At 51.8% G+C, this 27,166-nt stretch overlaps 2 protein-coding genes across 2 annotated transcripts in view; both read right to left on the reverse strand.

Annotated features, from left to right (window-relative positions):
• LOC128138545 (deleted in malignant brain tumors 1 protein-like) overlaps positions 1 to 27,166 on the reverse strand; it is a gene marked incomplete at its 5' end in the record, with an annotated part of 387,383 nt that overhangs the window by 138,768 nt on the left and 221,449 nt on the right. The gene's annotated exons all lie outside the window — the stretch shown is intronic.
• LOC128138582 (olfactory receptor 14A16-like) lies at positions 1,037 to 1,966 on the reverse strand. Its single transcript, XM_052779785.1, has one exon. It carries the CDS (start codon positions 1,964 to 1,966, stop codon positions 1,037 to 1,039), a length of 930 nt encoding a protein of 309 aa, XP_052635745.1.

Here is a 27,166-nt window from a genome sequence, read left to right on the forward strand (position 1 = left end):
ACAAAAAACCTGAGGCACCTTCCCTGTCTGACCACACCACCAAGGGCACAGACAGGCCTCCTGTCCTCTGCACCAGCATGTCTTCCATGCTTGCCACAAGCCCTGCCTGTGCACCAGAAACCCCCGGTGTCAGTCCTCACCCTGCATGGTCACACACTGCAAGCTATACACTGATATTTTTCTCTCCGGGGCACTTTCCAGCTCAGACCAGCTCCCCCTAAACTCTCCCCACCTCCCCTGACCTCCCTCCACCCCTTCTGCCGTCTCCCCAGTGCAGCCCAGTCTGGCATGGCCCCACAGCAGTGCCCACCACAGGGTGCTGCAGAGCTCTGGGCACTCACCCCACAGCCCCAGACCCTCTGAAGGGCACAGCAGCTCCTCGGGGGTGGAGAAGGGTGAGCCCCAGGGGTGGGGGGGCATCCGTGGCAAAAGGCCTGAGGAGATCCCCTTGCATGATGGAAATGCTGCTATGGAGGCCAGCTCTGTCACACAAGTGCCCACTGCCTGTCCTTGCCTGCGGCCACAGGCCTGCCACACAGCAGGACTGTAACCATGCTTGAAGAGCACTCAGGCCTTCCACCAACCAAAGGGTTCAGAAGGAAAGCATGGAAGTGGGAAGAGAGCAGCTCGGGAAAGACCAAGCACTGGTGCTCCCTGGCAGTGCTACTGTGGCGGAACTCTTTTCATCTTCCCCTCTGCACACAGGCACTGCTCCCTGCAGCTGCAGAGAAGGTCTTGGAGGAAGGATCTCAGAAAAACAAGTTACTGAAGGGCCCTTTATTTTGGTTAAACTCACATAGGGTATGGGTCCTCATTTGCACAGCTTGCGGTACACACAAAATCTGGATAGAATGTGAATTAGAAACCAGAGGAAGAAACATTTCTTTGTGGAAACCATTCAGATAAGTAAAACAAAGCAAAAAGAGCAATCAAAAACCACACTCAAAACAAAAAATCAGCCTAAAAAACCCACCAGAAGACAGGCTGAGCTTGTAATGATGTATGAGTCCTATGCAAAAGACTACAGGCAGTTTATTCATTCTGAAAAGCATCCAGTGATTAGTTTTCTCAGGGCATCCTTGATCTCATGGTTTCTCATGCTGTAGATGAGGGGGTTCAAGGCTGGAGGCACCACTGAGTACAGGACTGCCACCAGCAGGTCCAGGGATGGGGAGGAGATGGAGGGGGGCTTCAGGTAGGCAAACATGGCAGTGCTTACAAACAAGGAGACCACAGCCAGGTGAGGGAGGCAGGTGGAAAAGGCTTTGTGCTGTCCCTGCTCAGAGGGGATCCTCAGCACAGCCCTGAAGATCTGCCCATAGGACAGCACAATGAAAACAAAACACCCAAATACAAAACAGACAGCAACTACAAGTACCCCAACTTCCCTGAGATAGGCATCTGAGCAGGCGAGCTTGAGGATCTGGGGGATTTCGCAGAAGAACTGCTCCACAGCATTGCCTTGGCAGAGGGGTAGTGAAAATGTATTGGCAGTGTGCAGCACAGCAGTGAGGAAACCAGTGCCCCAGGCAGCTGCTGCCATGTGGACACAAGCTCTGCTGCCCAGGAGGGTCCCGTAGTGCAGGGGTTTGCAGATGGCAACGTAGCGGTCATAGGCCATGACGGTGAGAAGAAAATACTCTGCTGACATCAAAAAGATGAACAGAAAGACCTGTGCAGCACATCCTACATAGGAGATGGCCCTGGTGTCCCAGAGGGAGTTGGCCATAGCTTTGGGGACAGTGGTGGAGATGGATCCCAGGTCAAGGAAGGAGAGATTGAGGAGGAAGAAGTACATGGGTGTGTGGAGGCGGTGGTCACAGGCTACGGCGGTGATGATGAGGCCATTGCCCAAGAGGGCAGCCAGGTAGATGCCCAGGAAGAGCCAGAAGTGCAAGAGCTGCAGCTCCCGCGTGTCTGCAAATGCCAGGAGGAGGAACTCAGTGATGGAGCTGCTGTTGGACATCTGCTGCCTCTGGGTGTGGAGGACAGAACAGGGAGGCAAGGACAGTGACAAGTTAGGGCATTATTCTCTGAGTAATATCAAAGACATTTCTCACACTACATACTCACTGCATCTTTTTCATTTCAACGAGATCTATTTTGAGCACCATTGCTGGAGCTCTGGTTGGTGCTTTGCTGAGTGTGCCGTGAGGATCAGGACCTGTGCCTACTGGCTGCCAAGGAATCAGCCCTGCTCTGCAGCAGTGGATATCTGGGAATGGTGTCAGTCAGGGGGGTCAGTTCTGCTGTTTGAATTGCTCAGATGAAAACACTCCTAATGTAAAAGTGTTTGTCAACATCTACACTCCCAGTGCTAAGAAACCACAATCAAAGCATTGTCTGAGAAGGGTTTTTTTACAACTCTCCCCCATCTCACCTGGTAATATTCTTGGATTTCAGAAACCCTCATCATTTCTGCTGCACTCAGAGAAAATAAAGCGGTTCCTGCGAGGAAAGAGTAGTGCCTGCACCGCAGTGCAGAGCGAGGGGAGCTGGTCTGTCACTCTGTCTTGTTGCCAGCTACCCTGGGCTTGCTTCTTTCTGAGACGGGGGGTAATCACACACCCATGTTAACCTGAAAAGACTCCAGGCACTACTGAGAGCAGAGACACCCACTGTCCAACAGCAAGTGACTCCCCCTTTCTCAAGGTCTCTGCACCCCACTTCTTGCCAAGGACACACATGGTTCATTTCAAAAACCCAGCAGCATTTCCTCAGTCATGGTGAATCTGTGCTTTTGCATTGGGCATTCAGGTAACACCAAGATGCTATGGGACAGACCTGCATCCTGGAGGGCAGCTCACAGCTTGGAAGGTCACCCTAAGGAGGTAGCCAAGTGTCCTGATGATGGTATCTCAGGAAGGAAGAGTCAGCTCATTTCCTAGGGAATGACAGAGGCTGCATTGCCCACAGCTTGGAGGAGAGCTTGGACACCTGTAACCTTGTTCCCATGGGCACAGCTGCATGGGAGGACCCACAAGATCAGTGTGTGACTCCGCAGCTGAAACTCCCACCCCCAGAGAGCCTGACAGCAGGAACAAGGTAACAGTAGCAATAACACAGACTAGTGGAGAAACAAGGAAAAAAAGAGTGAGGATCTGCCTCAGAGAGACAAGGGAAGAGGCAGATGGGCACTCAGGAAAGAGTTACCCTTACCCAGCTGTACATGCCGCCTCCCAGACACCAACACAGCCAGGCAGTTGTTCTCAGTCCCTGTGCTCTACTTCAGGAGGTTCCTATCAGACTTACTGATCCCTCAGAGTTACAGCTCAGGAGTCTCAGTGACTTGTTCAAGCATGACAGCTCCTTGTCCATTTCTCCTGAAAATTCCCCAAGAGTAGGAAACACAAAGCTCAACCTCAGGAAATCTCCTTATGTTTATAGTAATCCCTGCTTTGACCTTGCCCTTGAAAAGTGCCCTTGGAGATGTCTTGGGGATGATCTGGAGCTGTGAGCAGCCCTGATCCACACAGCGCTCTCTTGTCAGCAGAAGGACCCTGCCCTGCTGCAAGTTGTTTTTCCACCCACAGCTTCTCCCCACTCTGCTGTTAGAGTTCCCCAGGCAGGCAGAGTACTTACCCTGACCAGCAGCAGAGTCCCTGCCCCAGCACACAGCCCCCTGGGGTGCAGGGACCCTGCTCAGAAGGACAGCCCTGGGCACCCCTGGCTGCACACCCAGCTTCACACTCCGCAGCCATCCCCGGGTGAAGGCAGCTGACATGCCCTGTCCCTCTGAGGGTGCAGCAGGGAAGCTGTGCTCCAAAGCGCGTCCTTTTTCTCTACGCTGCACAAAGTGTGAGAGTTTTCCTGAAAGATCCGTTAGTCTGTGGGATGTGCCAGCTTCAGGAGATCATTCCAGGAACCACAGCTGTATTGCCCTGCAGCAAGACACTTACCCTGTCAAGGGCTGTGAAAAATTGTCTCCAAGTCAGCTCTTCTCTGTCCTCCCACCCCAGACTGCCTTTAACATCTCTCTCTGCCTCACTTCTCTCCCCTCGGTGCCTGCAGGCAGTGCCTTCAGCCCTGCGGCGCTTTGCAGAGGAGCTGCTCCTGGGCAGAGCTGCCTCTCTGCAGTGCTGCCTGCTTGCCATGAGCTTCCCCCAGCCCAGCAGCCCAGCCCAGCTCAGCAGCAGAGGACCAGCCCAAGGCAGCACTTGCTCTGCCCCCTCTGGGCTCCCTCCAGGTGTCCCTGGGGCTCCAGGGGAACCTGCTGGGAAACAGGCTGAAGCAATCACTGGTGTTGCCTCCCTCAGCTGGGGAGAGACACTTCTTTCCTGAAATAAAATTCTCCTCTCAGAGACAAAATTACATATACATGCCACATTTTTTGGTCGTATTGTTAGACAGGATACCCAGAGAGAGGCAGACAGGGATCTCCTTTACTCCTGCTGAGGGAAGGGATCCATGGGTCAATGGAGGCATCTCATCCTGTGTTTCTACTCATGGCATTTGAAGGAGGCTCAGCTCCCTCCCATGCACACCACAAAGCCACAGGAGGTGGGATTCCTCTTGCCTCAGTTCAAGTGTGAGCAAAATAGACACCTGCATGTGAGCTCCTTGTCTCAGCTCCCATCTGAATTAATGGAGAGGAAAGGCAGGAGTCAGGTGTTCAGATGCAAATCCCTGGTGACATTTGAACTGCCAGAGGTGGTCCAAGATACATGTAGGTAACAGCAAAGTTCATAGAGACAGGGCAACATCTTGGGAATCATGTATGAGCCTGGTGGGAAATTCCTTTGGCCAAGTGACATGACAGCTTATGCCCAACTAAAGGCCAAAAGGACCTTTTCCTACTCCTTAGCTTCATGGCACTTGATACAGGTATTCATATGAACAACTGCAGTCATGTACCATAGCGAGAGCTGAGTCTCTCTCTTTTCCATCAGCTGAATTTACTATGCCTCCACTGACTGTAATGGCATCTGTCCCATGTTCGTCCCCACACTGCCTAACAGAATTCAGGGCAGGTACTCTGTTTAATGTCCAGATCCAGGGCCACAGAGCTACACGAGATGCCAAGGCTGGCAGGGACCTCACAGGAGCTCCAGGAAAGCAATTCCCATTCAGGGTTGGGTGCATCATGGTGGGTGCAACTGTGTTTAGTTTTTGGCCCCTCACTACAGGAAAGACATTGAGCTGCTAGAGCGTGTCCAGAGGAGAGCAACAAAGTTGGTGAGGGGTCTTGAGCACAAGACTTACGAGGAGCGGCTGAAGGATCTGGGGTTGTTCAGTCTAGAAAAGAGGAGGCTGAGGGGAGATCTTATCGCTCTCTACAACTACCTGAAAGGGGGTTGTAGAGAGGTGGGTGTTGGTCTCTTCTGTCAGGTGTCTGGAGATAGGACAAGAGGAAATGGCCTCAAGTTGAGGCAAGGGAGATTTAGGTTAGATATTAGGAAAAATTTTTTTACTGAGAGGGTTGTCAGACATTGTAATAGGTTGCCCAGGGAAGTGGTTGAGTCACCATCCCTGGAGATATTCAAAAAGCGAGTGGACAGGGTACTCCAGGGCATGGTTTAGGGGGCATGGTTAATGGTTGGACTCGATGATCTTGAAGGTCTTTTCCAACCGAAATGATTCTATGATTCTATGATTCTATCATAGACGTCCCAGACGGCATCACAGAGAGTGCGATTTGGTGCCTGTTTGCCATACACTAAAGCCATCAGTCAGAGGCATCAGTCATCAGACGCCGTCAGAGAGGCAAGGTCTGCTCCTTCTCCACCCAAGAGCTGCAGGCGTTGCATGAACATGAAGCATGTCACACAGGGGTTTTCACTCACTGCCTTGATGATCCAACCAATGAAAAGACCAAGAATTTTCAGAGTGTTCCTGGATACATGTTGTCTTCAAGGACATCATCCTCCCAGCACAGCAATGGTCCATTTCAAAACTTAGTGGAAACTCAAAAAGGATTTCAAGGGCACCAAGATGAACTTTTGATACTTCGGGAACTGTTACAGAAGAAAAAGAGATAAGATAGGACCACTGCTGAAATGAGGAAATGTAGCTCTAGATAGGTCTGAGGTACTCTACGTCACAGCCTTGGTTAATACCAGCAAGGTCTCCCAGGCCTTTGAGCTGTGAGGCAGGACTCTGGAGGAGAACAACCAGCAGTGGATGGGGATCAAGCGCGGGGTTACTCAAGCAAACTGCACCCTTACCAGTCCCTGGGAACCATAGGGGCTGCATCCAAGGGTGCTGAGAGAGCGTTTTTTTCTCGAGGAGGTGCTGGTCTCTTATGACCCCAGTAAGAAAGGAACTCGGATACTGTGAGCTGCATTTTAAAATTATGTTCATCATCGTTAACACTATAAGGAGAGAACGATGCAGATCATCTTAGGCCCCTTTAGATGGTGGAACCCCAGGTGGTGTAGCATTGAACGGGCCTTCTACCTGAATGCAGCAATCCATGCAGACCCCATCCATAGAAGGCAGTCTCCTGTTTTGGTCATTCAAGCTACTGTAGGATTTTCTTACAAGGAACAACTCTACTCATCGTCTCAACAGTCAAACAGAAATGATGTGAGAAGTCTGTGGTCCAGTACGCTGCCACAGCTGAGATGCTGTGGCCCAAATGTGCACTGCCAGGAGGAGCTGGAGACCCATGGCTTGTCACAGAACTATGATGGTTTTGGATTAAATGAGACGTGGTGGGACAGCTTGCTGAGCTGTGGTGCTGCAAAGGAGGGCTACAGGCTCTGCCCAGGGAGCAGCAGGGAGGAAAAGGACTATGTCCCTGTATGAAGGGGAAGCCTGTTTTTGTGGGGGTCCTCTCTGTGACAGACAACAGGTTGGACTAGCTTTTGTCATTTAGGATCGGAGCAGGAGTCAGCAGGAGTGACCTCGTGTTTGCAGTTACAAACTGCTTGCTCAGGGAGAGGAAACAGAAAAGGTCTTTTGTCTGCAACCCCAGGAAGTCTCCAGGTTCATGAGCAGATTCCTGTGGTGAACAACTTTAAGTACCCTGGCATGCCCTGGCAAGGCAAAGCAGCAGGGTGCCAACAGCCTGAAGTTGGCTATTGGGACAACTTCTTCAGGCAGCTGCCAGGTGGGCCACCAAGGGTGATTCTCACCTAGACCTGATCCTGGCCAACAAGGAACAGCTGGTTAGGGATGTGATGATATTTAGCATCAGTCTTGGCTGTCATGGCCATGAATTAGTGGGGGATCAGACACCAAAGGTCAGTGAGTAAGGCCAGCAGCAGAGCACAGACCTGGGACTCCAGAGGAGAAGACTTGGACACACTCAGGAGACTGAGACAAGTGGTGCCATGGGAAGCAGCTCTGAAGGGTGAAGGAGCATGGGAAATCTGATAGGCCATACAGGACAGCCTCCTTCAAGCACAAGAAGGATCTCCCCAAATACCCTTGAAGAGAAGCAACCATCTCCGGAGGCTGCTTGTGTGAACTGACTCAGCTCCAGGGTAAAAAACCAGCAGGCAGGAGGTGGAAGCAGGGAAATCTGCAGAGACAATGTAGAAACCTTGTCCAAGGATGTAGGGATGATGCCAAAGCCAAAAGGTCCCATTGTCTTGAGAGATGCAGGGCAAGATAGAGGCAGCAAGGTGAGCTGATACTAGTTCATTAACAGTAAAAGAATAGACAGGGATCATGTGGGCCTGCTGCCGAACTTCCTAAGTCTAGGAGCAGGTAAGGCTGAGGAACTTAATGACTTCTTTGGCTGTGACTTCTGCCAGGCCTTTGTGACTGGCGGCAGGACCCTGGAGGAAAACAACCAGCAGTAAGTGGGGATCAAGTCAGAGGTTACCTGAGCAACCTCAGCCTTGAGCAGCCCCTGGGAGCAGAGGGGAAACATCCAAGGCTGGGGAGGGAGGAAGCCAGTTTTGCAGCGAGGCTCACTCTGCATCACTTTTGACAGATCATGGAGATCAGGACAAGTCCCTGATGGCTTCCAAAAAAGTTGACAGCTCTCTTCCAACACAGGCCAGAGGATTACCAGGGGAACAACAGGCTGTTTAACCTCATATTGGAGAGCAGTGTGTCCCTGAGCATGTCCTCCTGGATGATATTTCTGGGAAAATGAAGAGGAAGGCAACTGGGCATGGCCAGCATGGATTTACACAGGGTGGATCATGGTAGACCAACGTCATTGCTTTCTAGGGTGAAAGGGCTAGATTTCTGGATGAGGGGAGATCAGTGGGTGTCTTTATTATTGTGTCCAGGAGATTTGGAGGGAGGGAGGGATGGGCGTATGGATGGATGGATGGGCAGATGGATGGATGGATAGATATAGAGATGGGCAGGAACTGGGATTGATAGTCAGGGTCAGAGGGTCATGAAAAATGGGTGACACACTGCCTGGAAGCCAGTAACAAGCAGGCACTGCAGATGTTTGCATCTTGACCGCATGTCTCAGCCTGGGAGATGGGGATTCCCCCTGCTGCGGGTGGCTTTGCCAGTCGAGTCACATGGGTCTAGCTGGTGCAGAATCTACTTGAAGACATGCCTGTAAGCCAAATCTGTTGGGATTTGTGGCAGTACATTCCCGCCCCAACCCCATCTTGCCAGCAGGAAACAAAACTTCTCCAGGAAGGGAGAAGGGGAAGGAAACCCTGGAGGCTGCAGGTTGAAATTTGAACTGGCCAATCGAGATGCACCAGGTACACAGAGGTGACCCTCCTAGCCAATAGAATTAAATGACCACAAGTCAGATTCGACAGGGGTATAAACGGGGTCCCGCCGGAGGACATGTTGGCAGTCCTCCTCGGAGCAGCGGGTCAGCAGTCGGGGACTCCCCCTCGGGTCGGGGCACAACCCGAGGTAACTCCTCAAGGGAGAGAGCCCTCAGCTTTTAGGTGAGTGATACGCGCATTTTGAGCCATCACTTTAAATCGTGGGGATTCTTAAGTCGGCCGTGTAGTACTAATTCTCTTTACATCATTGAGCCTGTGGTTTTATAAAATGTTACCAGACTTCTAACTAACTTTTGGTGAAGAATAAATCTGAGTTTTAACACCTGTTGGATTTGGTTAGTTGTGCATCTGTAACAAGGACAGAGTCTGTCTCACTGGAATGAATACCCCTGGAATGGGGTGGGTGACCCTTGACTTCACATCCCTAGTTATCTCCTGAAGCTGGAGTGGGACCTGGTGGGGATCAGCACGGCGGTTATAGACACAGGTTTAAGCCCTCAAGTCCAACACCCTCCAACTGCTGGAAATGGGGAGTCTGCTGAAGACCGGTCGATATCATTGGGCCAAAGAGAAGGATGTCAGAAATTCAAGGCTGGCCTAGGGGAGATACTGTCATTGTCTACAGCTAGCTTATGGGATAGTGCAGAGGAGAATGAGTCAGACTCTTCCCAGGTGGGCACAGTGGAAAGATGAGAAGCCATGGGAAAAAGTTGGGCCATGGGAAATTCTGACTAGGCTTAAGAGAAAGGCATCTGCACTATAAGGTCTGTCAGGCACTGGGAACATGCACCCAGAAAGGCTGTGGGATGTCCACAATGGAGATAGTCAAGCCTCAGCTAGACGTAGTGCCATGGGGGTTTTTGGATCGTAATGGATGACTACCTAATACGGGTAGAAAAGGAAGCCTGGGCAACAGCACCCGAGGTGTCCAACATTAGAAGGGATCACTCTCATTTCTGCCTTTGCTGACAATGGAGTCACAGGTACTTTACCCTGCAGGGACTGAAAAATGAGTGGGTCTAGGTATAGCAGAGTCTGCTTGAAGACGCTCCTGTGTCCCAGATACATTGGGCTTAGTGCCCGTTTGCCTATTCAAAAGAGAGCATTTCATTCACTTTGTCTCTTTTTTCCCCCTCTGTGAATCAGGGGAGCTCGTGACTTCAATGTGTGACTTGCTGTGTGCAAAGAGCGGATATGGACAGATAGAGTCCAGGGCAGGGAGTGTTTTGGGGGGTCCTGGGATCTCTGCTTACACAAAAATGTGGTTTTTGTTCATCTAAGGCTATCCGCTGTGGGAAGTGGACTTCAGAGGAGGTAACGTGGACTTAATATACAGCCGTTGAGTGTATTACATCACTGCTTGTCTGTGTACAGCTCGTTCTCCAAGCAGGAGGGAGTTGGTGCCCACGGGCTGAAACATGCAGCTGCAGACTTCAGTGAAGAAAGCTCAGATTTGAACAAGGCTGCTGTAAGTGCCAGGTGGTTGAGAGGAAAGGTGGGGCTGGGGGTAGGGATGAAGAATGACCATAGATTGTTAAGACGTAAAGGGTCTTGATTTTTGTATACATTCAAACTCCATTAGGAGGATCAATATGAATTGAGGATTTCCGATATCACATGGTGCATGAGCAGAAAAATAAAGAAAAGTGGGGGAAAAAAAAGAATTCTTTCTTATTGTTTAGTATTGAAATCTTTCCACTTTGACTACACTCCTGAAATCTAATTAACCACATAAGAATTGAAGACCTAAAGGAAAATTATGCACAGAGCCTTGGCTCGTTAGGGAGTTTTCATGTTAATGAGCCCTCTGGTGCCAAGTTCCTGAACTGCAGATCCTGAAAGATTGAACAAGCCTCTCAAGAAGTAAAAGTCAGCATCAAACTTGCAAGTTTCTGAGGGTGTTAGTGGGCTCCACTGAGGAACACCACTGAAGAGACCGTGGAGGGAATGACCAGACAAGGAGGTTTCACCTGGGGGCTGGCGAAACAGGAAGTCAGAGACACTGGTTACAGGTGGCAGATCAATTGTGGAGGTGGCTGTGAAAGCCCTAAATGTGTTTCAGCAAGCAGGATGGCCCAGCCCTGAGCCCCAACCCCCTGGGAAGGGGGACTCTTTCCTTCATGGGATGCTTACAGCTCTTCCCGGGAGCAGTTTGATGTGGGGGGGTGTGATGCCGAGTGAAGGACAGTGGTAAGACACCTCCCAGGCTCTTTTGGGGGTCAGTGAGGAGGGAACAAGGGCCTAGGGCTGTAAGGAACTGGTGTCCTCGCAAGGGCTTCAGTGGAAGAGACAGCAGCACCGTGGAGATGACAAGGACTTCAGTTCTGTTGGCAGGGAGGAGGGGGGCAGCGCACAGGGGCCCTGTTTGCACCACAGACAGTCCTACACTGTCCTATGCCTGTGCCAGTTTCCCTGCAGACTTTAGCTGCCTCCCCCTGTTTCCCCACCTCACCCTGACCTTGCGATCTCCCAAGCTTTACTGATGCCTGTGAAAGGCAAGACGCTAGCTGCAGTACAACTTGCTTAGGAGAATGAACACTATCTGACACTACGAGCTTTTACCTCAGGGTCAATGTGACCTGAAGACCCAACCTAAGCCAGCTCTTCATGACTGAGAACACCCCATAACGACAATAAAAGCATGGAAGATTTACCTTTCAAAAAACCAGGCATGTAGCCATGAACCAGGCATGAACTACAATCGACCAGAATCCAGGATAAACATCCCCCACCTGCACCGGCCATCAGTTTAGAACAATGACGATTAACACACCACTGACCATACCTCTGCATCACCTGCACAGGTCAAGCGTGTACTGATCCCGTGTGGGACAAGCACACACCGATTACGCGAGCACTAATAAATGATGGGGTCATCCCTTAACATGAATAATTGGATTGGTCTCTACAACTGTATTGGAACAGATGCAGACCCTGCTTTCCTCTGTATTGGGGTCCTCCATGCATTAGGCTGGGGCACCACTATATGCACAGCTAAAATGAGAGAATAAATTACCTTGGTAATTCTCTGCTAAGCATCCTTGTCTGCCTCCTAAGCCAGCGAATAAGTGACTTTTACATGCTAATTTGTCCTCACTGGCTGTCCCATCAAACACAAAGCTGTGGTTACCTGAGGATTTGACAATGCCTGGGAGGTCCCCACAACCTGTCTGATTTCTTCCAATACCCTGCTAATGCTCCTCTCACACCCAAAACACCCCAGTCCCTGACTTGCTTTGCTCCTGTACTTGGCTCTGTATCCCAGCACTGAAATGCACGTCCTCCTCCTTCTGCTGTCTCAAAATCACTACTTCAGGTCCTCTCCCTGCCTTTACCACACTCGCTGCTATGCACACACCGCTCTCTCCCTGCACTGCCATGTGTCTCACAAATCCAGACTTCCCGCCTCCCCTGCAGTTATGGCACTGCAAGAGGGTTCTGCCTTTTCCAGGATCATGGATGTTTCTTGTGGTCCATCCAAGTCTGGGGAGTGAAGAAGGGGAAGAGAGCAAGGTCAGCTCATGAGGCATGACTGAGCACAGCCACCCCTAGCAGCAGGCATTCCCTATCTGCCAGGTAGAGGCATGCACACAAGACGGAAATATCTCCATTATCCTTGACGTGCACAAGAGGGGAATTGCTTCCTGCCATCTTCCCAGGACAAACCTCCTCCTCCTCCTCCACTCACACGGATCAACTGCTTTCCATTTCTGGGCTCAGGTGTGGTTGTAAGGATTTGCTAAAGCCATCAGCCATTACCTTGTTTCTGACAGACATGCCCTGAGTCTCTCTCCCAGGTGTGCACATGGCCAGTCACTGCTGCTCGGGGCCCCACTCACTCTTCAGAAGAAGCTGGGCAGAGCTGGCCATTTTCCCCATTGCAGGCACTGAGCCCAGCCAGAGGATGGAGATAGCCTCACAGCCAGACTTAGCATAAACCGGGTGAACAGCCAGTGCTAGAAATGGCTGGTGAGGGAGGCTGGGGGGTGACAAAGGCCCTGGGCCACCTTCCTGGTCCGTCCATGACACCAAGGGCACAGACAGGCCTCCTCTCTCCTGCACCTGCATGTCTCAGCCCCCATCCAGGAGCCCTGTCTCTGCACCACAAACCCCCTGATGCGAGGCCTCACCCTGCACGGTCACGCAGTACAAGCTTTACACAGATGTTTTTCCCTCCCCGGAAGCTTCCAGCTCAGCCCAGCTCCCTCCAAGACCTCCCCCTCCCTTGCCCTCTCTCCATCCCAGACCAGTCTGGTCTGGCCCCACAGCACTACTTGCCACAGGGTGCTGCAGAGCTCTGGGCACTCACCCCAGAGCCCCAGCACCTCTGTAGGGCAGAAGGAGTCAGCCCAGAGATGGGTGGGCAGAAGGAAAAGGAGGTCAATGGCACCCTGTGCCCCCTGTTCTCCTCTCCAGGATATCCTGAGAGGTCTGCAGCCTCTTTGTGCCATCCCATCTCCCCAGGCTAGCACAAGAGCCCTAGTCCTTGCGGTCCTCAAGAGCTCCTAATCCCCCAGGGACAAAGCAGCCTGCCCCAAGCCCGTGCAGCCAGAAAGGTGTTTTTATTTCCCATTCATTCCTGCTAAGCAGAGGATGGATCTTAGACAAAGAAGTTGCTACAGGTCCATGTATTTTGCTTAAATAACATGCTTTCCCATTTCTACAAAGGCTCAGTGTCACACAAGGAGGGTGGATATTTAAGGGGATAAAATTTATATTTATTTGAAGAAAACATCATCAAAAGTGGAAAAAGGGAAAAACAAGTAAAGAAGGAAAGGCAGACTTGGCCTGTCATGACATACACTGGGAGTCACTTGCACAGGAACGTAGGCAGTCTATGGCTGCTGAAAACCATTCAGTTGCCAGTTTCCTCAGGGCATCCTTGAGCTCCTGGTTCCTCATGCTGTAGATGAGGGGGTTCACTGCTGGAGGCACTACTGAGTACAGAACTGCCAGCACCAGATCCAGGGATGGGGAGGAGGTGGATGGAGGCTTCAGGTAGGAAAACACTCCAGTGCTGATAACCAGGGAGACCACAGCCAGGTGAGGGAGGCACATGGAAAAGGCTTTGTGCCGTCCCTGCTCCGAGGGGATCCTCAGCACAGCCCTGAAGATCTGAACATAGGACAGCACAATGAAAACAAAACATACAAAAGCTAAAAAAGAACTTAAAATAAGAAGCCCAGCTTCCCTGAGGAAGGACTCTGAGCAGGAGAGCTTGAGGATCCGGGGGATTTCACAGAAGAACTGCTCCACAGCATTGCCCTTGCAGAGTAGTACTGAAAACGTATTGGCAGTGTGCAGCACAGCAGTGAGGAAACCAGTGCCCCAGGCAGCTGCTGCCATGTGGACACAAGCTCTGCTGCCCAGGAGGGTGCCGTAGTGCAGGGGTTTGCAGATGGCAACATAGCGGTCATAGGCCATGACAGTGAGAAGAAAATACTCTGCTGACATCAAAAAGACAAACAGAAAGACCTGTGCAGCACATCCTGGGTAGGAGATGACCCTGGTGTCCCAGAGGGAATTGGCCATGGCTTTGGGGACAGTGGTGGAGATGGATCCCAGGTCAAGGAGGGAGAGGTAGAGGAGGAAGAAGTACATGGGTGTGTGGAGGCGGTGGTCACAGGCTACGGCGGTGATGATGAGGCCATTGCCCAAGAGGGCAGCCAGGTAGATGCCCAGGAAGAGCCAGAAGTGCAAGAGCTGCAGCTCCCGCGTGTCTGCAAATGCCAGGAGGAGGAACTGGGTGATGGAGCTGCCGTTGGACATCTGCTTCATCTGGGCATAGGGACCTGTCCAAGGAGGAAAACACAATAAGGTAGGGGAGACTTCTCAGAGAAGAATCCAAGCTAATTCCCATAGATATTCCTCCTGCTACACACCCCCCCTTTTCTTTTTCCAGGAGACCTTCCTCGTCTCCCTGGCTGGAGCCCTGGTTGATGCTGGCTGAGTGTGCAGTGAGGAGAAGGGCCTCTGCCCACAGGATGCCGAGGAGACAGTCCTGCTCTGCAGCAGTGGGTTCATGGGAACCGTGGGGGCAGGGGCCAGTCCTGCTGTTCAACTTTGTCAGATGAAACTGCTCCTAACGCAGGTGGTCTTGTTCAGCATCTGACCTCCCAGTACTAAGGAATGGGGAGGGCAAAGGCAGGGTTTTTTACAGTTACCCCATGTCACCCGGGAAGTGTTCTTGGACATCAGAAACCCTCAGCATTTCTGCGGCACTCAGGGAGAACAGAGTGAGTGCTGCAAAGCAAGAGGATTGTCTGCATCTTAGAGCAGAAGGAGGGGAGCTGGTCTGTCCCTCTGTCTTGTTCCCAGCTGCCCTGAGATTACACCTGTCTGAGATGGAGGCTGCCCATGTTACCCTGAAAAGCCACCAGACACTACTGAAAGGAGAGGGACCCACTGCAGACCACTAAATGTCTCACCCTTTCTCAAGGTCTCAGCACCCTGTTTCTAGCCAAGGAAACACACGGCTCATTTCATCAACCCAACAGCATTTCCTCAGTCATAGCATCTCCGCACCTCTCTTTGTGGGCTTTCAGATAACAGAAAGATGCTATGTGAAAGATTTCCATGCTTAAGGACAGCTCACAGCTTGGAAAGCCACCCCAAAGACATGAAGCCAATGTCCTAATGATTACATCTAATCCAGAGAAAATCAGTTCATTCCCCAGCCCCTCAGACTGCATTGCCCACAGCCCCACAGGTGAAAGCTGGGACACCTCATTTCCATGGACACACCTGCATAGGAGGACCCACAAGGTCAGTGTGTGACTCTGCAGCTGAAACTCCCATTCCCAGAGAGCCTGACAGCAAGAATGAAATAACCATAGAAACAACACAGACAACTGGAGAAACATGGGAAAATACAGTGAGGGTCTGGCTGAGAGAGGCAAGCAGAGAGGCAGCTGGGCACTCAGGAAAGTTACCCTTACTCAGCTGTTCAGACCTCCTCCCAGACACCAACATTGCCAGGCAGATGTTCTCAGCCCCTGAGCTCGGCAGTGGGAAATGGGCACGTGGCTGGAGAGCTGCACCCACGGCTCTGCTGGAGCTCTGGCTGCTGAGGAGATGGTTCATGCCTTGGACCCCCCAGCTCTGAGGGCAGAGGCTTTGCTGGGAGGGAGAGAAGCCAAGGGGGCTTGCTCAGAGGAAGTGGTCTGCACTGGAGGGGATTATACGGAGTTTTCTGTATTCTCTCTCCCACAATGTTTCTGGGTTTTGTTTCCTCTCATTCCCTGATCATATTCTTGCTGGCTGGAGATTTTCCTCCTGGGAGGTGTTTCCCTGTGCCACTTCTTTTCCCTGTCAGCACTTGCAGATCACATCCCAATCTGTGTGCACTCCCCCTGGCCCTACAGAAACCTGCCTGTTTGCAGGACACTGGCCAGGCACAGGCTCCTTTTTGCAGCTGGAAGAGGGCAGATCATAACAACACTGGGAGGTCCAGCAAGAGGTGATTCTGGTGTTCTCCATGGGCGGAGGAGTGGCTGAAGGCATTTTAGGAAGCTCTTGGCAGACCTACTGATCATTCAAAGTTGCAGTTCAGGAGTGTCAGGGACTTGTTAAAACTTGAGTGCTCCTTTTCCACTTCTCCTTTTCCCTCCTCCCTCCCTACCCCTCTGGAATAGGAAACTGAGAAGACAGACTCAGGAAAGCTCCTTATCTTTATAATTCCTGCCTTGATCTTCCCTTGAAACATCCTGCCTGAAATATTCTGGGGGTGATTGGGAGCTGTGAGCATCCCTGACCCACGCAGCACCTTCTCGGCAGCAGAAGGACTCTGCCCTACCCTGCCCCACCAAGGGTTGCTCCTTCCACCCACAGCTCCTCCCCACAGCCCTGTGGGGAGTCCCTGGGCAGGCTGAGTGCTGACCCTGGCAGGTGGCAGAGTCCCTGCCCCAGCACACAGCCCCCCGGGCTGCAGGGACCCTGCTCTGAAGGACAGCCCTGGGCACCCCTGGCTGCACACCTGGCTTCACACCCCTGCAGCCATCCCTGGGAGAAGGCAGCCATCATGTTCTTTATCTTCCCTCTGATGGTGCAGTGGAATGTCCCTGTTCTGCAGCACATCCTGCTCCTCTACAATAGACGAACTGGGAGAGTTGTACTTACAGATCCCATAAGCTGTGGTATGTGCCACCCTTAATAGATCCCTCCAGGAAACACAGCTGCTTTTCCCTGCAGCCAGAGACTTACTGCGCAGAAGGCTGTGAAGAATTCTCTTTGAATCAGCTCTCTGCATCCTCCCACCCCAGACCGCCTATAAACTCTCTCTGTGTCACTCCTCTCCCCTCAGTGCCTGCAGGCAGTGCCCTCAGCCCTGCTGTGCTTTGCAGAGGAGCTGCTCCTGGGCAGAGCTGTCTCTCTGCAGTGCTGCCTGCTTGCCAGGAGCTCCCTCCACCCCAGGAGCCCAGCCCAGCTCAGCAGCAGAGGACCAGCCCAAGGCAGCACTTTCTCTGCCCCCTCTGGGCTCCCTCCAGGAGTCCCTGGGGCTCCAGGGGAACCTGCTGGGAAACAGGCTGAAGCAAACACTGATGTTCCGTCTCTCAGCTGGGGAGACACACTTATTCCCAGCACTGTAATTTCTCCCATGAGGAGAAACTCCTCTCTATGAGGAAAAGATTTGGACATAAGAATCACCTTTTCTTGTTCCATCGTTACACAGGACACCCAGACAGTGACAGGCAGGGAGCTCCTTTGCCCCTCTGAGCAAAGGGATTCAGCTGAGTCAATGGAGGCATCTCATCCTGGGTATGTAGTCCTGGTGCTGGAAGGGGGCTCAGCTCCCTCCTATGCCTGCCACAAACCCTCAGGAGGTGGGATTCCTCTTGCCTCAGTTCAGGCGTGCACCAGATAGGCACCTGCATGTGAGCTCTTCATCTCAGCTCCCTCGCTCATCAATGGAGAGGGATGCTAGGAGTGAGATGCAAATGTCTGGTTACATTTGAGGAGTCAGAGGTGGTAAAAGGTATGTGCAGGCACCTGCAAACTCAAATGGAGCAGTTCATAGAGACAGGGCAGCAACTGGAGGCATCCTCTTGGAGGCTCTTGGGAATTTCCTTTGGCCATCTGAAATGACAGCTGATGCCCAAATGTAGGGCAGCCAAACTTATTATGTTCAGGGCAGCTCATAGTTAGTCATCAGAACAATTGGAGCCCTGTGCCACAGGGAGAGCTCAGCCTCTCTCTTTCCCGTTCGCCATCAGCTGTTTACCAGATCTCCACTGACTACACTGGCAGTTGTCTCATTTTCAACACCACAATGCCTACAGAATTCAGGGCAGCTACTCAATTTAGTGTTCAAATCCAGGCCCAGAGAGCTACCTGAGATGCCAGGGCTTGCAGGAACAGTAGAGGACTTACAGGAAAGCCATTCCCACTCCGAGCGGGTGCATGACAGACACCCCAGCCAGCACTGCAGGCAGTGCAATTTGCTGCCTGCGTGCCATTGACTGCTACCTCCAGTCAGAGGCATCAGTCATCAGATGCTGTCAAAGAGGTCCTCCTCTACCCAATAGCTGCAGGCACTGCATGAACACGAAGCACGCCACACTGGGGTCTTTGCTTACACCCATGCTGATACAGTCAAGGAACACACCAATCGTTTTCACAATGTGCCTGAATACATCTTGTCTTCAAGGACAGCATCCTCCAAGCACAGCAATGATGCTTATAAGAACTCAATTGAAACTGAAAAGGGAATGCAACAGGAACCAAGATGAGCTGTTGCTACATCAGGAACAGCTAAAGATGAAACAGAGAGCATGTGGGATTGCTGCTGAATTTAGTAAGAGTAGGTGTAGACAGATCTGAGATAGTCAATGACCTCTTTGCCTCAGGTACTGCCATTAAGGTCTCCCGGGCCTTTGAGATTTGAGGCAGGACTCTGGAAAGGAACAATCAGCGGTGGATGGGGATCAACCCAGGGGTTACTTGGGCAAACTACATCTTGACCAGTCCATGGGACTGGAGAGGTTGCATCCAAGGGTGCTGGTCAACAAGGTCAGCTCACGCAGATGACAGAGCACAACCACCCCCAGCAGCAGGCATTCCCCATCTGCCAGGCTGAGGCATGCGCACAAGGTAGAAAGGTCTGTATCATCCGTCATTGGCACAGGAGGGACATTCCTTCCTGCTCTATTCTCAGGACAACCCTCTTCCTCCTCCTCTGCCTGCAGATATCCATTGCTTTCCATTTCTGGGCTCAAACATGGTTGTAGGGATTTGCTAAAGCCATCAGCTTGTTTCTCACTGACATCCCTGACCCTCTCTCCCAGGCCCACGTGTGGCCAATCACTGCTGCTCAGGGCCACTCGCTCTTTGGAGGAGGATTTCCTGGTGATTATTACAATCCTACTTGCTCCCTCCAGAGCTCATGGTGAGCTTTCTTGGCCATAACAAGGTCTTTATGACCATCTCTTAGGAAATGGTTGTCTTTCTATGATCATCTGTGAAGAAAGTGTAGTCAGAGAAAAGTACCAAATGTATCAGAAGAGATGCTGAGTGAATTGCCAGTAAGAACCAGGTGAGCTACCCTCACAGCTGTGTCTTTCTGGCAATGAGTCTGTCCTGAGAAGAGATGTTTGGCTTAGCTGCCTAACATGAGATGCCAGCTCTAGTGCAATGCCCAAATGCCTCTTTTACATTGCAAATGTCCCATGGTCATACCAAGCACCTCCTATGGCCACAGACCCATCAGGAAGCAGAACATGGGAAGGGGCTCAGGAGAAATCATCTGGCCAGCACAGCAAGTTTGGGGTCACCCTGTGGTCCCAGGGCACAACAGCCCCCTTACTCTGCAGAGCAGCACCTCCAGCTTGGGGCGCTGCAGGGACCACGGGAAGGGAGCCAGGAACAGCCAGCTGGGACAGCACAGACCTGCTCACCTGGGAAAAGGCTCTCTGGAGAGCAGGGATGTCTCTGGAGAAGAGCAGGACTCCATGTGCCTGTGAGAAACAAGATATGAGAAGGACAATCAGTTCTTTCTGTGCACCAGCTTGGGACAGCTCCTATGTCACAGAGGAACGGTGGGGCGGTGTGGAGGGACAGGATTGGGCGCAGGCTTCTTGGGGGCTGTCCTGGACAGGAGGGCAAGAAACACCAAGAGTGACTGACCCAATTGCTCAGGCCATTGCCAGCCTCCAGACCTGGGGCTGATGGGGAGGCTGAGCCCCCTCTCTAGCATCTGCCATCTGTGACCCCCTGCACTATGGCCTCCTCATGAGTGGGGGGTTCTGCGTCACACTGGTAGTGAGGTCACGGGTGGCTGCCATACTAATACAAGTAGGGCAGACCTATCAGGTATTCACTTTGCCCTTCTGGGCTTCCCCGGACCTTCATCACTTCTTCTCTGACACTCCCTCTGCTGGAACTGGTCTCTGCAGACACTTCCTGGAACCAAGTGACACTGCACACCACCATCCTGGTATTCGTAGTCCTTCCCTTTTCCTTGGTAGTCATTTCTTACAGTGCAATTATCAGGGCTATTCTGAAAATGCCTTCATCTCCGAGCAGACACAAAGCCTTTTCTACTTGCTCCTCATACCTCAGGTTAGTGACTGTCTTCTTTGGCCTGGTCATGGTTGCTTACTTTATACACTAGTCAAGGCACTCTGCAGGCACCGACAAACCACAGAGTCATAGAATCACAGAATGGTTTGGTTGGAAGGGACCTTTTGAGGTCATCTAGTCCAAACCCCCTGTCACAGGCAGGGACATCTTTCACTAGATCAGGTTGCTCAACATCCCATCCAGCCTGACTTTCAACGCTTCCAGGGATGGGGCATCTATAACATCTCTGGGTAACCTGTTCCGGTGTCTCACCAACCTCGAATGTGTAGGAAAGCATCAAGGGCAGCGAGAGGGAGGGATCATGGTGGTTTGGGGAGGAACAAGTGTGGGAAAATTGACAGAAAAGGGGATAAGAGGAGCTGATGACATGTAAAGAGGTGGCCAGTCAGTAAACTTGTCTGGCCATGCCCTGCAACTGGTCACCCCAGTCTGTCTTGTGTTCTTATTAAACTCCAATTTCCCACAATTTTCTGGGGTGAGCAGTATCTCTGGTTTTGTGTATGGATGGAGGTCCAATGGCCAGCCACCGGAGTGGGAACCATAAGTCATACAGGCTCCTGTTCTTCGGGAGCCCAGAAACTACAGCAATTGGAGAGCATCCATATAACATTGCTGTGTACGTCAGTGGGCATAACCACTAGCAAACATCAAACCAGAGCATCCAGTGAGTAGAAGCAGCAGCCTGGGAGCCCAGTATTTAGAGACCCTAAGTCTGGACTGGACACTGGAGAACCCAGAGGGTCTGCAACTTGGCTACTGGAAGGACAAGGTGGCCCAAACCACCTCATGGGAAAACTGTAGGGTATTAGGTGTCTGGTACTGGTAAGGCCATAGTTCTGGACCTGGAGGGGAAGTTGCCCTTTACATGAGAGAGCAGCAGCAATGCGTGGAGCTCTGCCTGGCGACAAACAATGGGTCAGCTGAGAGCTGAAGGGTCAGTGTGAGAGGGCAGAACAACATGGGCAATGCTGTGGTGGGTGGATGTCTGCTCCAGACCTCCTGATCAGGAAGAGGAAGTAAATGAGGCCTTCTTCAGGAAGAAGTCTCATGTTTGTAGCCCTGGTCCTCATGGGGGGCTTGTACTATCCCTACCACCTCTGCTGAAGGGGCAACATAGCGAGATGAAAGCCATCCAGGAGGTTTTTGGAGCTCGTTGATGATGTCTTCCTGACTAGGGTGACAGAGGAGGCGATGAGGTGAGGTGGCCTGCGGGACTTCATACTTTCAAAATGGAAGAACTGGTCAGGGATGTAAAAGGCAGATAGATGGAGTGTCTAAGTGGCTAGACAGCATGTCTAAGACCAGCCTTGGAGGGATCCATATTGTCTGTGTGTGGGATACTTGGAAAGGAATGGGCACATAGTGAACAATCCAGACACGATGGAATTGATCAATTTGTGAGCTAAGGATGTTTTGTAGGCAGCAGGCTTCAAGGACGCTTTGCTTGTGGACACATATTTAGCTAAGGGTTGCAAGAGCATTCCAGACGCCTTTAGAAGGCCTTGAACAGAATAAACAAGAAGACAAAAAAAGAAAGATGCCAATTAGAAGAACACAGGTGCGCATTCCGCGATAAAGGGAACTTGGCACAAAGAACCTCAATTTGGCAGCTTATCTTGACCAATTAGCCTGAGACAAGTTTTGCATGTTTTAGTTAATACAACCAATTATGCCTTATGTTTATGCGCGTGTACAGTGTTGATATAACCAATCATTAGGTGTAACTAGGCGCGTGGACAGCACATGCTAACCAATCTCTAATTTGCTTATGCGTGAACAATAACTAGAATGAGCATATAAACCGAGCTATCTTGGCAATAAAGTGGCATCTGCTTGATCATATTGATTGTGTGCAGTGTCCGTGACTTCCGCGTCAACATCTGTGTGTCTAAAAAGGTATTCATTTTACACTAAACAGCCTAGCATGCAGACAGCCCAACTCTCATTTACCATTTCTCCATTGGCCCTAGCTTTGCTTGCTTTGTGTCCCCCTTTGCTGTTTCGGAGATGGTTGTCACAGTAGTTCTCACGTGGGTTAGAAATTCCATTGAGCTAGTACCTCCTTTAATTGTCTGTAATGCCCTGCAATTCCTTATGCTGTTATCTTGTGTGAGACACCTCCATCAGGGTGCTCCATCTGCACACAAACATTAACAGCTGACAAAACAGAGCTTCGCTCAAGGGGAACCTTGAGAAACTCTGGGATTTGGCCAATAGAATCCTCTTGAAGTTTTAAAAGAAGTGGCCAGTCCTGCAGTGGGGGGAGAATCAGCCCATACACCAGGGCCAGCAAGGACCTGACCAGGTGTGGGACACCACAGGACTTCCTGTGTGGAGACAGCTGAGGGCTCTGGCAAGGCTGAAAGCCCTCAACATAGAATCATAGATCCATAGAATCATTTAGGTTGGAAAAGACCTTCAAGATCATCGAGTCCAACCATCATCCATGCCCACTAAACCATGTTCTGGAGTACCCCGTCTACGTGCTCTTTGAATACCTCCAGGGATCGTAACTCAACCACTTCCCTGGGCAGCCTATTCCAATGTCTGACAACCTTCTCACTAAAGAAATTTTTCCTAATATCCAACCTAAACCTCCCTTGCCACAACTTGAGGCCATTTCCTCTCGTCCTATCTCCAGCCACCTGACAGAAGAGACCAGTACCCACCTCACTACAACCCCCCTTCAGGTAGTTGTAGAGAGCGATAAGGTCTCCCCTCAGCCTCCTCTTCTCCACACTAAACAGCCCCAGCTCCCTCAGCCGCTCCTCATAAGATATATGCTCCAGGCCTCTCACCAATATCTTTGCCCTTCTCTGGACACACTCCAGCAACTCAATGTCTTTCTTGTAGTGAGGGGCCCAAAACTGAACACAGGACTCGAGGTGCGGCCTCACCAGTGCCCAGTACAGGGGAACAATCACCTCCCTGCTCCTGCTGGCCACACTATTTCTGATACAGGCCAGGATGCCATTGGCCTTCTTGGCCCCCTGGGCACACTGCTGGCTCATATTCAGCTGGCTGTCAACCAGCACGCCCAGGTCTTTCTCTGCCGGGCAGCTTTCCAGCCACTCTTCCCCAAGCCTGTAGCGCCGCATGGAGTTGCTGTGACCGAAATGCAGGACCCAGCACTTGGCTTTGTTGAACTTCATACGATTGGCCTCAGCCCATCGATCCAGCCTGTCCAGATCGCTCTGTAGAGCCTCCCTACCCTCAAGCAGATTGACCCTGCCTCCCAAATTGGTATCATCTGCAAACTTGCTGAGGGTGCACTCAATCCCCTCATCCAAATCATTGAGAAAGATATTAAAGAGAACGGGGCCTAACACCAAGCCCTGGGGACACCACTCGTGACCCGCCGCCAGCTGTATTTCACCCCATTCACCACAACCCTCTGGGCTCATCCATCCAGCCAGTTTTTCACCCAGTGAAGAGTACACTTGTCCAAGCCATGAGACACCAGCTTCTCAAGGAGTATGCCATGAGAGACAGTGTCAAAGGCCTTGCTGAAGTCAAGGTGGATAACATCCACAGCCTTTCCCTCATCCACTAGGCGGGTCACCTGGTCATAGAAGGAGATCAGGTTGGTCAAGCAGGACCTGCCTTTCGTAAACCCATGCTGACTGGGCCCGATCCCCTGATTGTCCCGGACTTGCCATGTGAGTGCTCTCAAGATAAACCGTTCCATAATCTTCCCCGGTACTGAGGTCAGGCTGACAGGCCTGTAGTTCCCCGGATCCTCCCTCCGACCCTTCTTGTAAATGGGAGTCACACTGGCAAGCCTCCAGTCCTCTGGGACCTCCCCTGTTGACCAGGAAAGCTGATAGATGATAGAGAGTGTCTTGGCAAGGACCTCCGCCAGTTCCCTCAGTACTCTTGGATGGATCCCATCAGGTCCCATAGATCTGTCAGTGTGCAGATGGCATAGCAGGTCACTAACTATCTCCTCCTGGATTAAGGGGGGTATATTCTGCTCTTCATCCTCACCTTCCAGCTCAGGGGGCGGAATACACTGAGGATAACTGGTCTCCTTATTAAAGACTGAGGCAAAGAAGGCATTAACTACCTCGGCCTTTTCCACATCTTTGGTGGCTACGTTCCCTTCTGTGTCCATTAAAGGATAGATCTTCTCCATGGGATTCTTTTTACTCTTAACATATTTGTAATACCTTTTTTTGTTGTCCCTTACAATAGTGGCCAGATTTAGTTCTAGCTGAGCTTTTGCCTTTCTAATTTTCCCCCTGTATGATCTAACAAGATCCCTGTACTCCTCCCAAGTTGCCTGCCCTTTCTTCCAGAGATAATAAGCTCTCCTTTTTTTCTTGAATCCTAGCAAAAGCTCCCCATTCAGCCAGGCCGGTCTTTTTCCTCGGCGGTTCGATTTCCTCAGCGGTTCGACTTGCAGCACATGGGAATAGTCTGGTCCTGAGACATTAAGATTTCCCTCTTAAAGAATGTCCATTCCTGCTGGACCCCTTTGCCCTTCAGGACCGTCTCTCAAGGGACTCTCTCAACCAGTGCCTTGAAGAGGCCAAAGTTTGCCCTCCGGAAGTCCATAGTGGTGGTTTGCTGACCACCTTCCTTGCCTCACCAAGAATTGAGAATTCTATCATTTCATGGTCGCTAAGCCCAAGATGGCCTCTGACCATCACACCTCCCACTACTCCTTCCCTGTTCGTAAACAATAGATCTAGCAAGGATCCTCCCCTGGTTGGCTCACCTACCAGCTGTGTCAGGAAGTTATCTTCCACACACTCCAGGAACCTCCTAGGTTGTTTACTCACTGCTGTGGCGTATTTCCAGCAGATGTCTGGAAAGTTAAAGTCCCCCACGAGGGCAAGGGCACACGATTCTGAGATTACTGCCAGCCGCTTGTAGAACGATTCATCCGTCTCTTCAACCTGGTCGGGTGGTCTATAACAGACTCCCAGCACAACATCTGCCTTATTGGCTTTCCCTCTCATCCTCACCCATAAGCACTCCACCTTGTCATCACAATCGTGTAGCTCTGTACAGTCCAAACATTCCCTAACATAGAGAGCCACCCCACCACCTCTTCTACCTTGCCTATCCCTTCTGAAGAGCTTGTAGTCAGCCCTTGCAGCACTCCAGTCATGGGAGTCATCCCACCATGTTTCCGTGATGGCGACTAAGTCATATCTATCCTGCTGCACCATGGCTTCCAGCTCCTCCTGTTTATCGCCCATGCTGCGTGCATTGGCATAGATGCATTTGAGCTGGCCTCTCAAATCCACCCCTAACGTCGGCATGCTGCCCCCAGGCTCATCTCTGGTGCACCTAGTTTTATCCCTTACCCCCTTCAAACCTAGTTTAAAGCCCTCTCTATGAGTCCTGCCGTCTCATGAGCGAGGATTCTTTTACCCGTTGAGATAGCTGGAAACCATCTGTCGCTAGCAAGCCCGGTGCTGTGTAAACCTCCCCATGATCAAAAAACTCAAAATTCCAGCCATGGCACCAGCCTCTGAGCCACGTATTAACCAGGTGTGTTTTTCTGTTCCTTTCAGTGTATTTCCCTGCCCCCGCAGGGATTGAGGAAAACACTACCTGTGCTCCCGATCCTTGCACTAATCGCCCCAGTGCCCTCAAGTCCCTTTTGATTGCCTTTGGATTTCTCTCTGCAATCTCATCACTGCCAACCTGCACAACCAGCAATGGGTAATAATCAGAGGTCCGAACCAGACCAGGGAGTTCCCTGGTAATGTCTTTTACCCAGGCCCCAGGGAGGCAGCAGACTTCCCTGTGGGTTGGGTCAAGTCTGCATAATGGGCCCTCTGTCCCCCTCAGAAGGGAGTCACCTACGGCAATTACCCTCCTTTTTCTTTTTTCAGAGGATGTGAGAATGTGTGGGGCTGCCCGACTGAACCTAGGCACCACTCTTCATCTACACCCTGATCTTCATTGACCTGGTCCTCAAGTTCCAGAGCCCCATACCTGTTGAGTAGGGGCAACTGGGAAGGTGAGGGAGACCGGGAGGGGACTCGCCTGCCTCCCTGACCAGGGACCTGTATCCATTCCCCTCCAACTCTTAGGTGCCCTCCTGCCTGGTGGCAAGGGGGCAGGGGAACCTCCGCTTCTTGCGGAGCCTCCATCTGCTGCCCCTGCCTCAGGGATGGTAGGGTGTGGGCCCACCAATCTATCTCCCTCTCACACTCCCTGATACTCCTCAACCTTTCCACTTCCTCCTTCAGCTCTACCACCAGGCTGAGCAGATCATTCACCTGGTCACACCTCACACGAGAGGTGCCCCCGCTGCCCTCCGTCATCAGGGACAGACTCAGGCACTCCCTGCAGCCAGAGACCTGGACAGCTGCACGTTTGCATGGGAGCTCTGCCTGCGTCGCCACATTTTTCCTAGCAATGGCTTTCACCTGAGTGGCAACCATCCCTGGGTCTCCCTCTGGGCCGATGCCCACCGCTTGAGTAGCCTTCTCGAGCTGGGAAGAGGGGGGGGCTGCGCCCTGCCTGCGCGAACAGACGCACAAACTGCAGCGCCACACCCTTTCTGCCGCACCACGCCCTGTTTGCCCACCCGGTTCGCCACGCTCCTGGTCACTGGCGCTCCTCAGGGCCGTTCAAATCTCCCGCAGTTCCCCCTGGCAACACCCCCGCTGTGTCAGCCTCTCTCGCGAGAGCTGCCGGCTCTGGATGGGTCCCTCTGCTCTTCCCTGGGGGTCCTGGGCCTCGTGAACCTCCCAGTCTGCCTCAATCTAGTGCTTAGCCGCAGATTTACCGTTGCCTCTGGTGACCTCGCCGCTGACTGAATGCTGCTGACAGTTACGCCGGTATCCTGTGAACCGGCCTGTGAGGCCCCCACATCCCAGCCCAGCCCAGCAGGATGGCCATGCAGGGTTACTGGGGAAGACTCTGAGCTTTCCTCGGAGATGCAAGACACAGGCAACGCCATCTGCAAA

This window comes from Harpia harpyja, unplaced genomic scaffold (genome assembly GCF_026419915.1).
Source record: "Harpia harpyja isolate bHarHar1 unplaced genomic scaffold, bHarHar1 primary haplotype scaffold_55, whole genome shotgun sequence".
NCBI lineage: Eukaryota > Metazoa > Chordata > Aves > Accipitriformes > Accipitridae > Harpia > Harpia harpyja.

Coding starts and splice junctions, on each gene's coding strand:
- LOC128138582 (XM_052779785.1), bottom strand. CDS start 1,966: ATGTCCAACAGCAGCTCCATCACTGAGTTCCTCCTCCTGGCATTTGCA.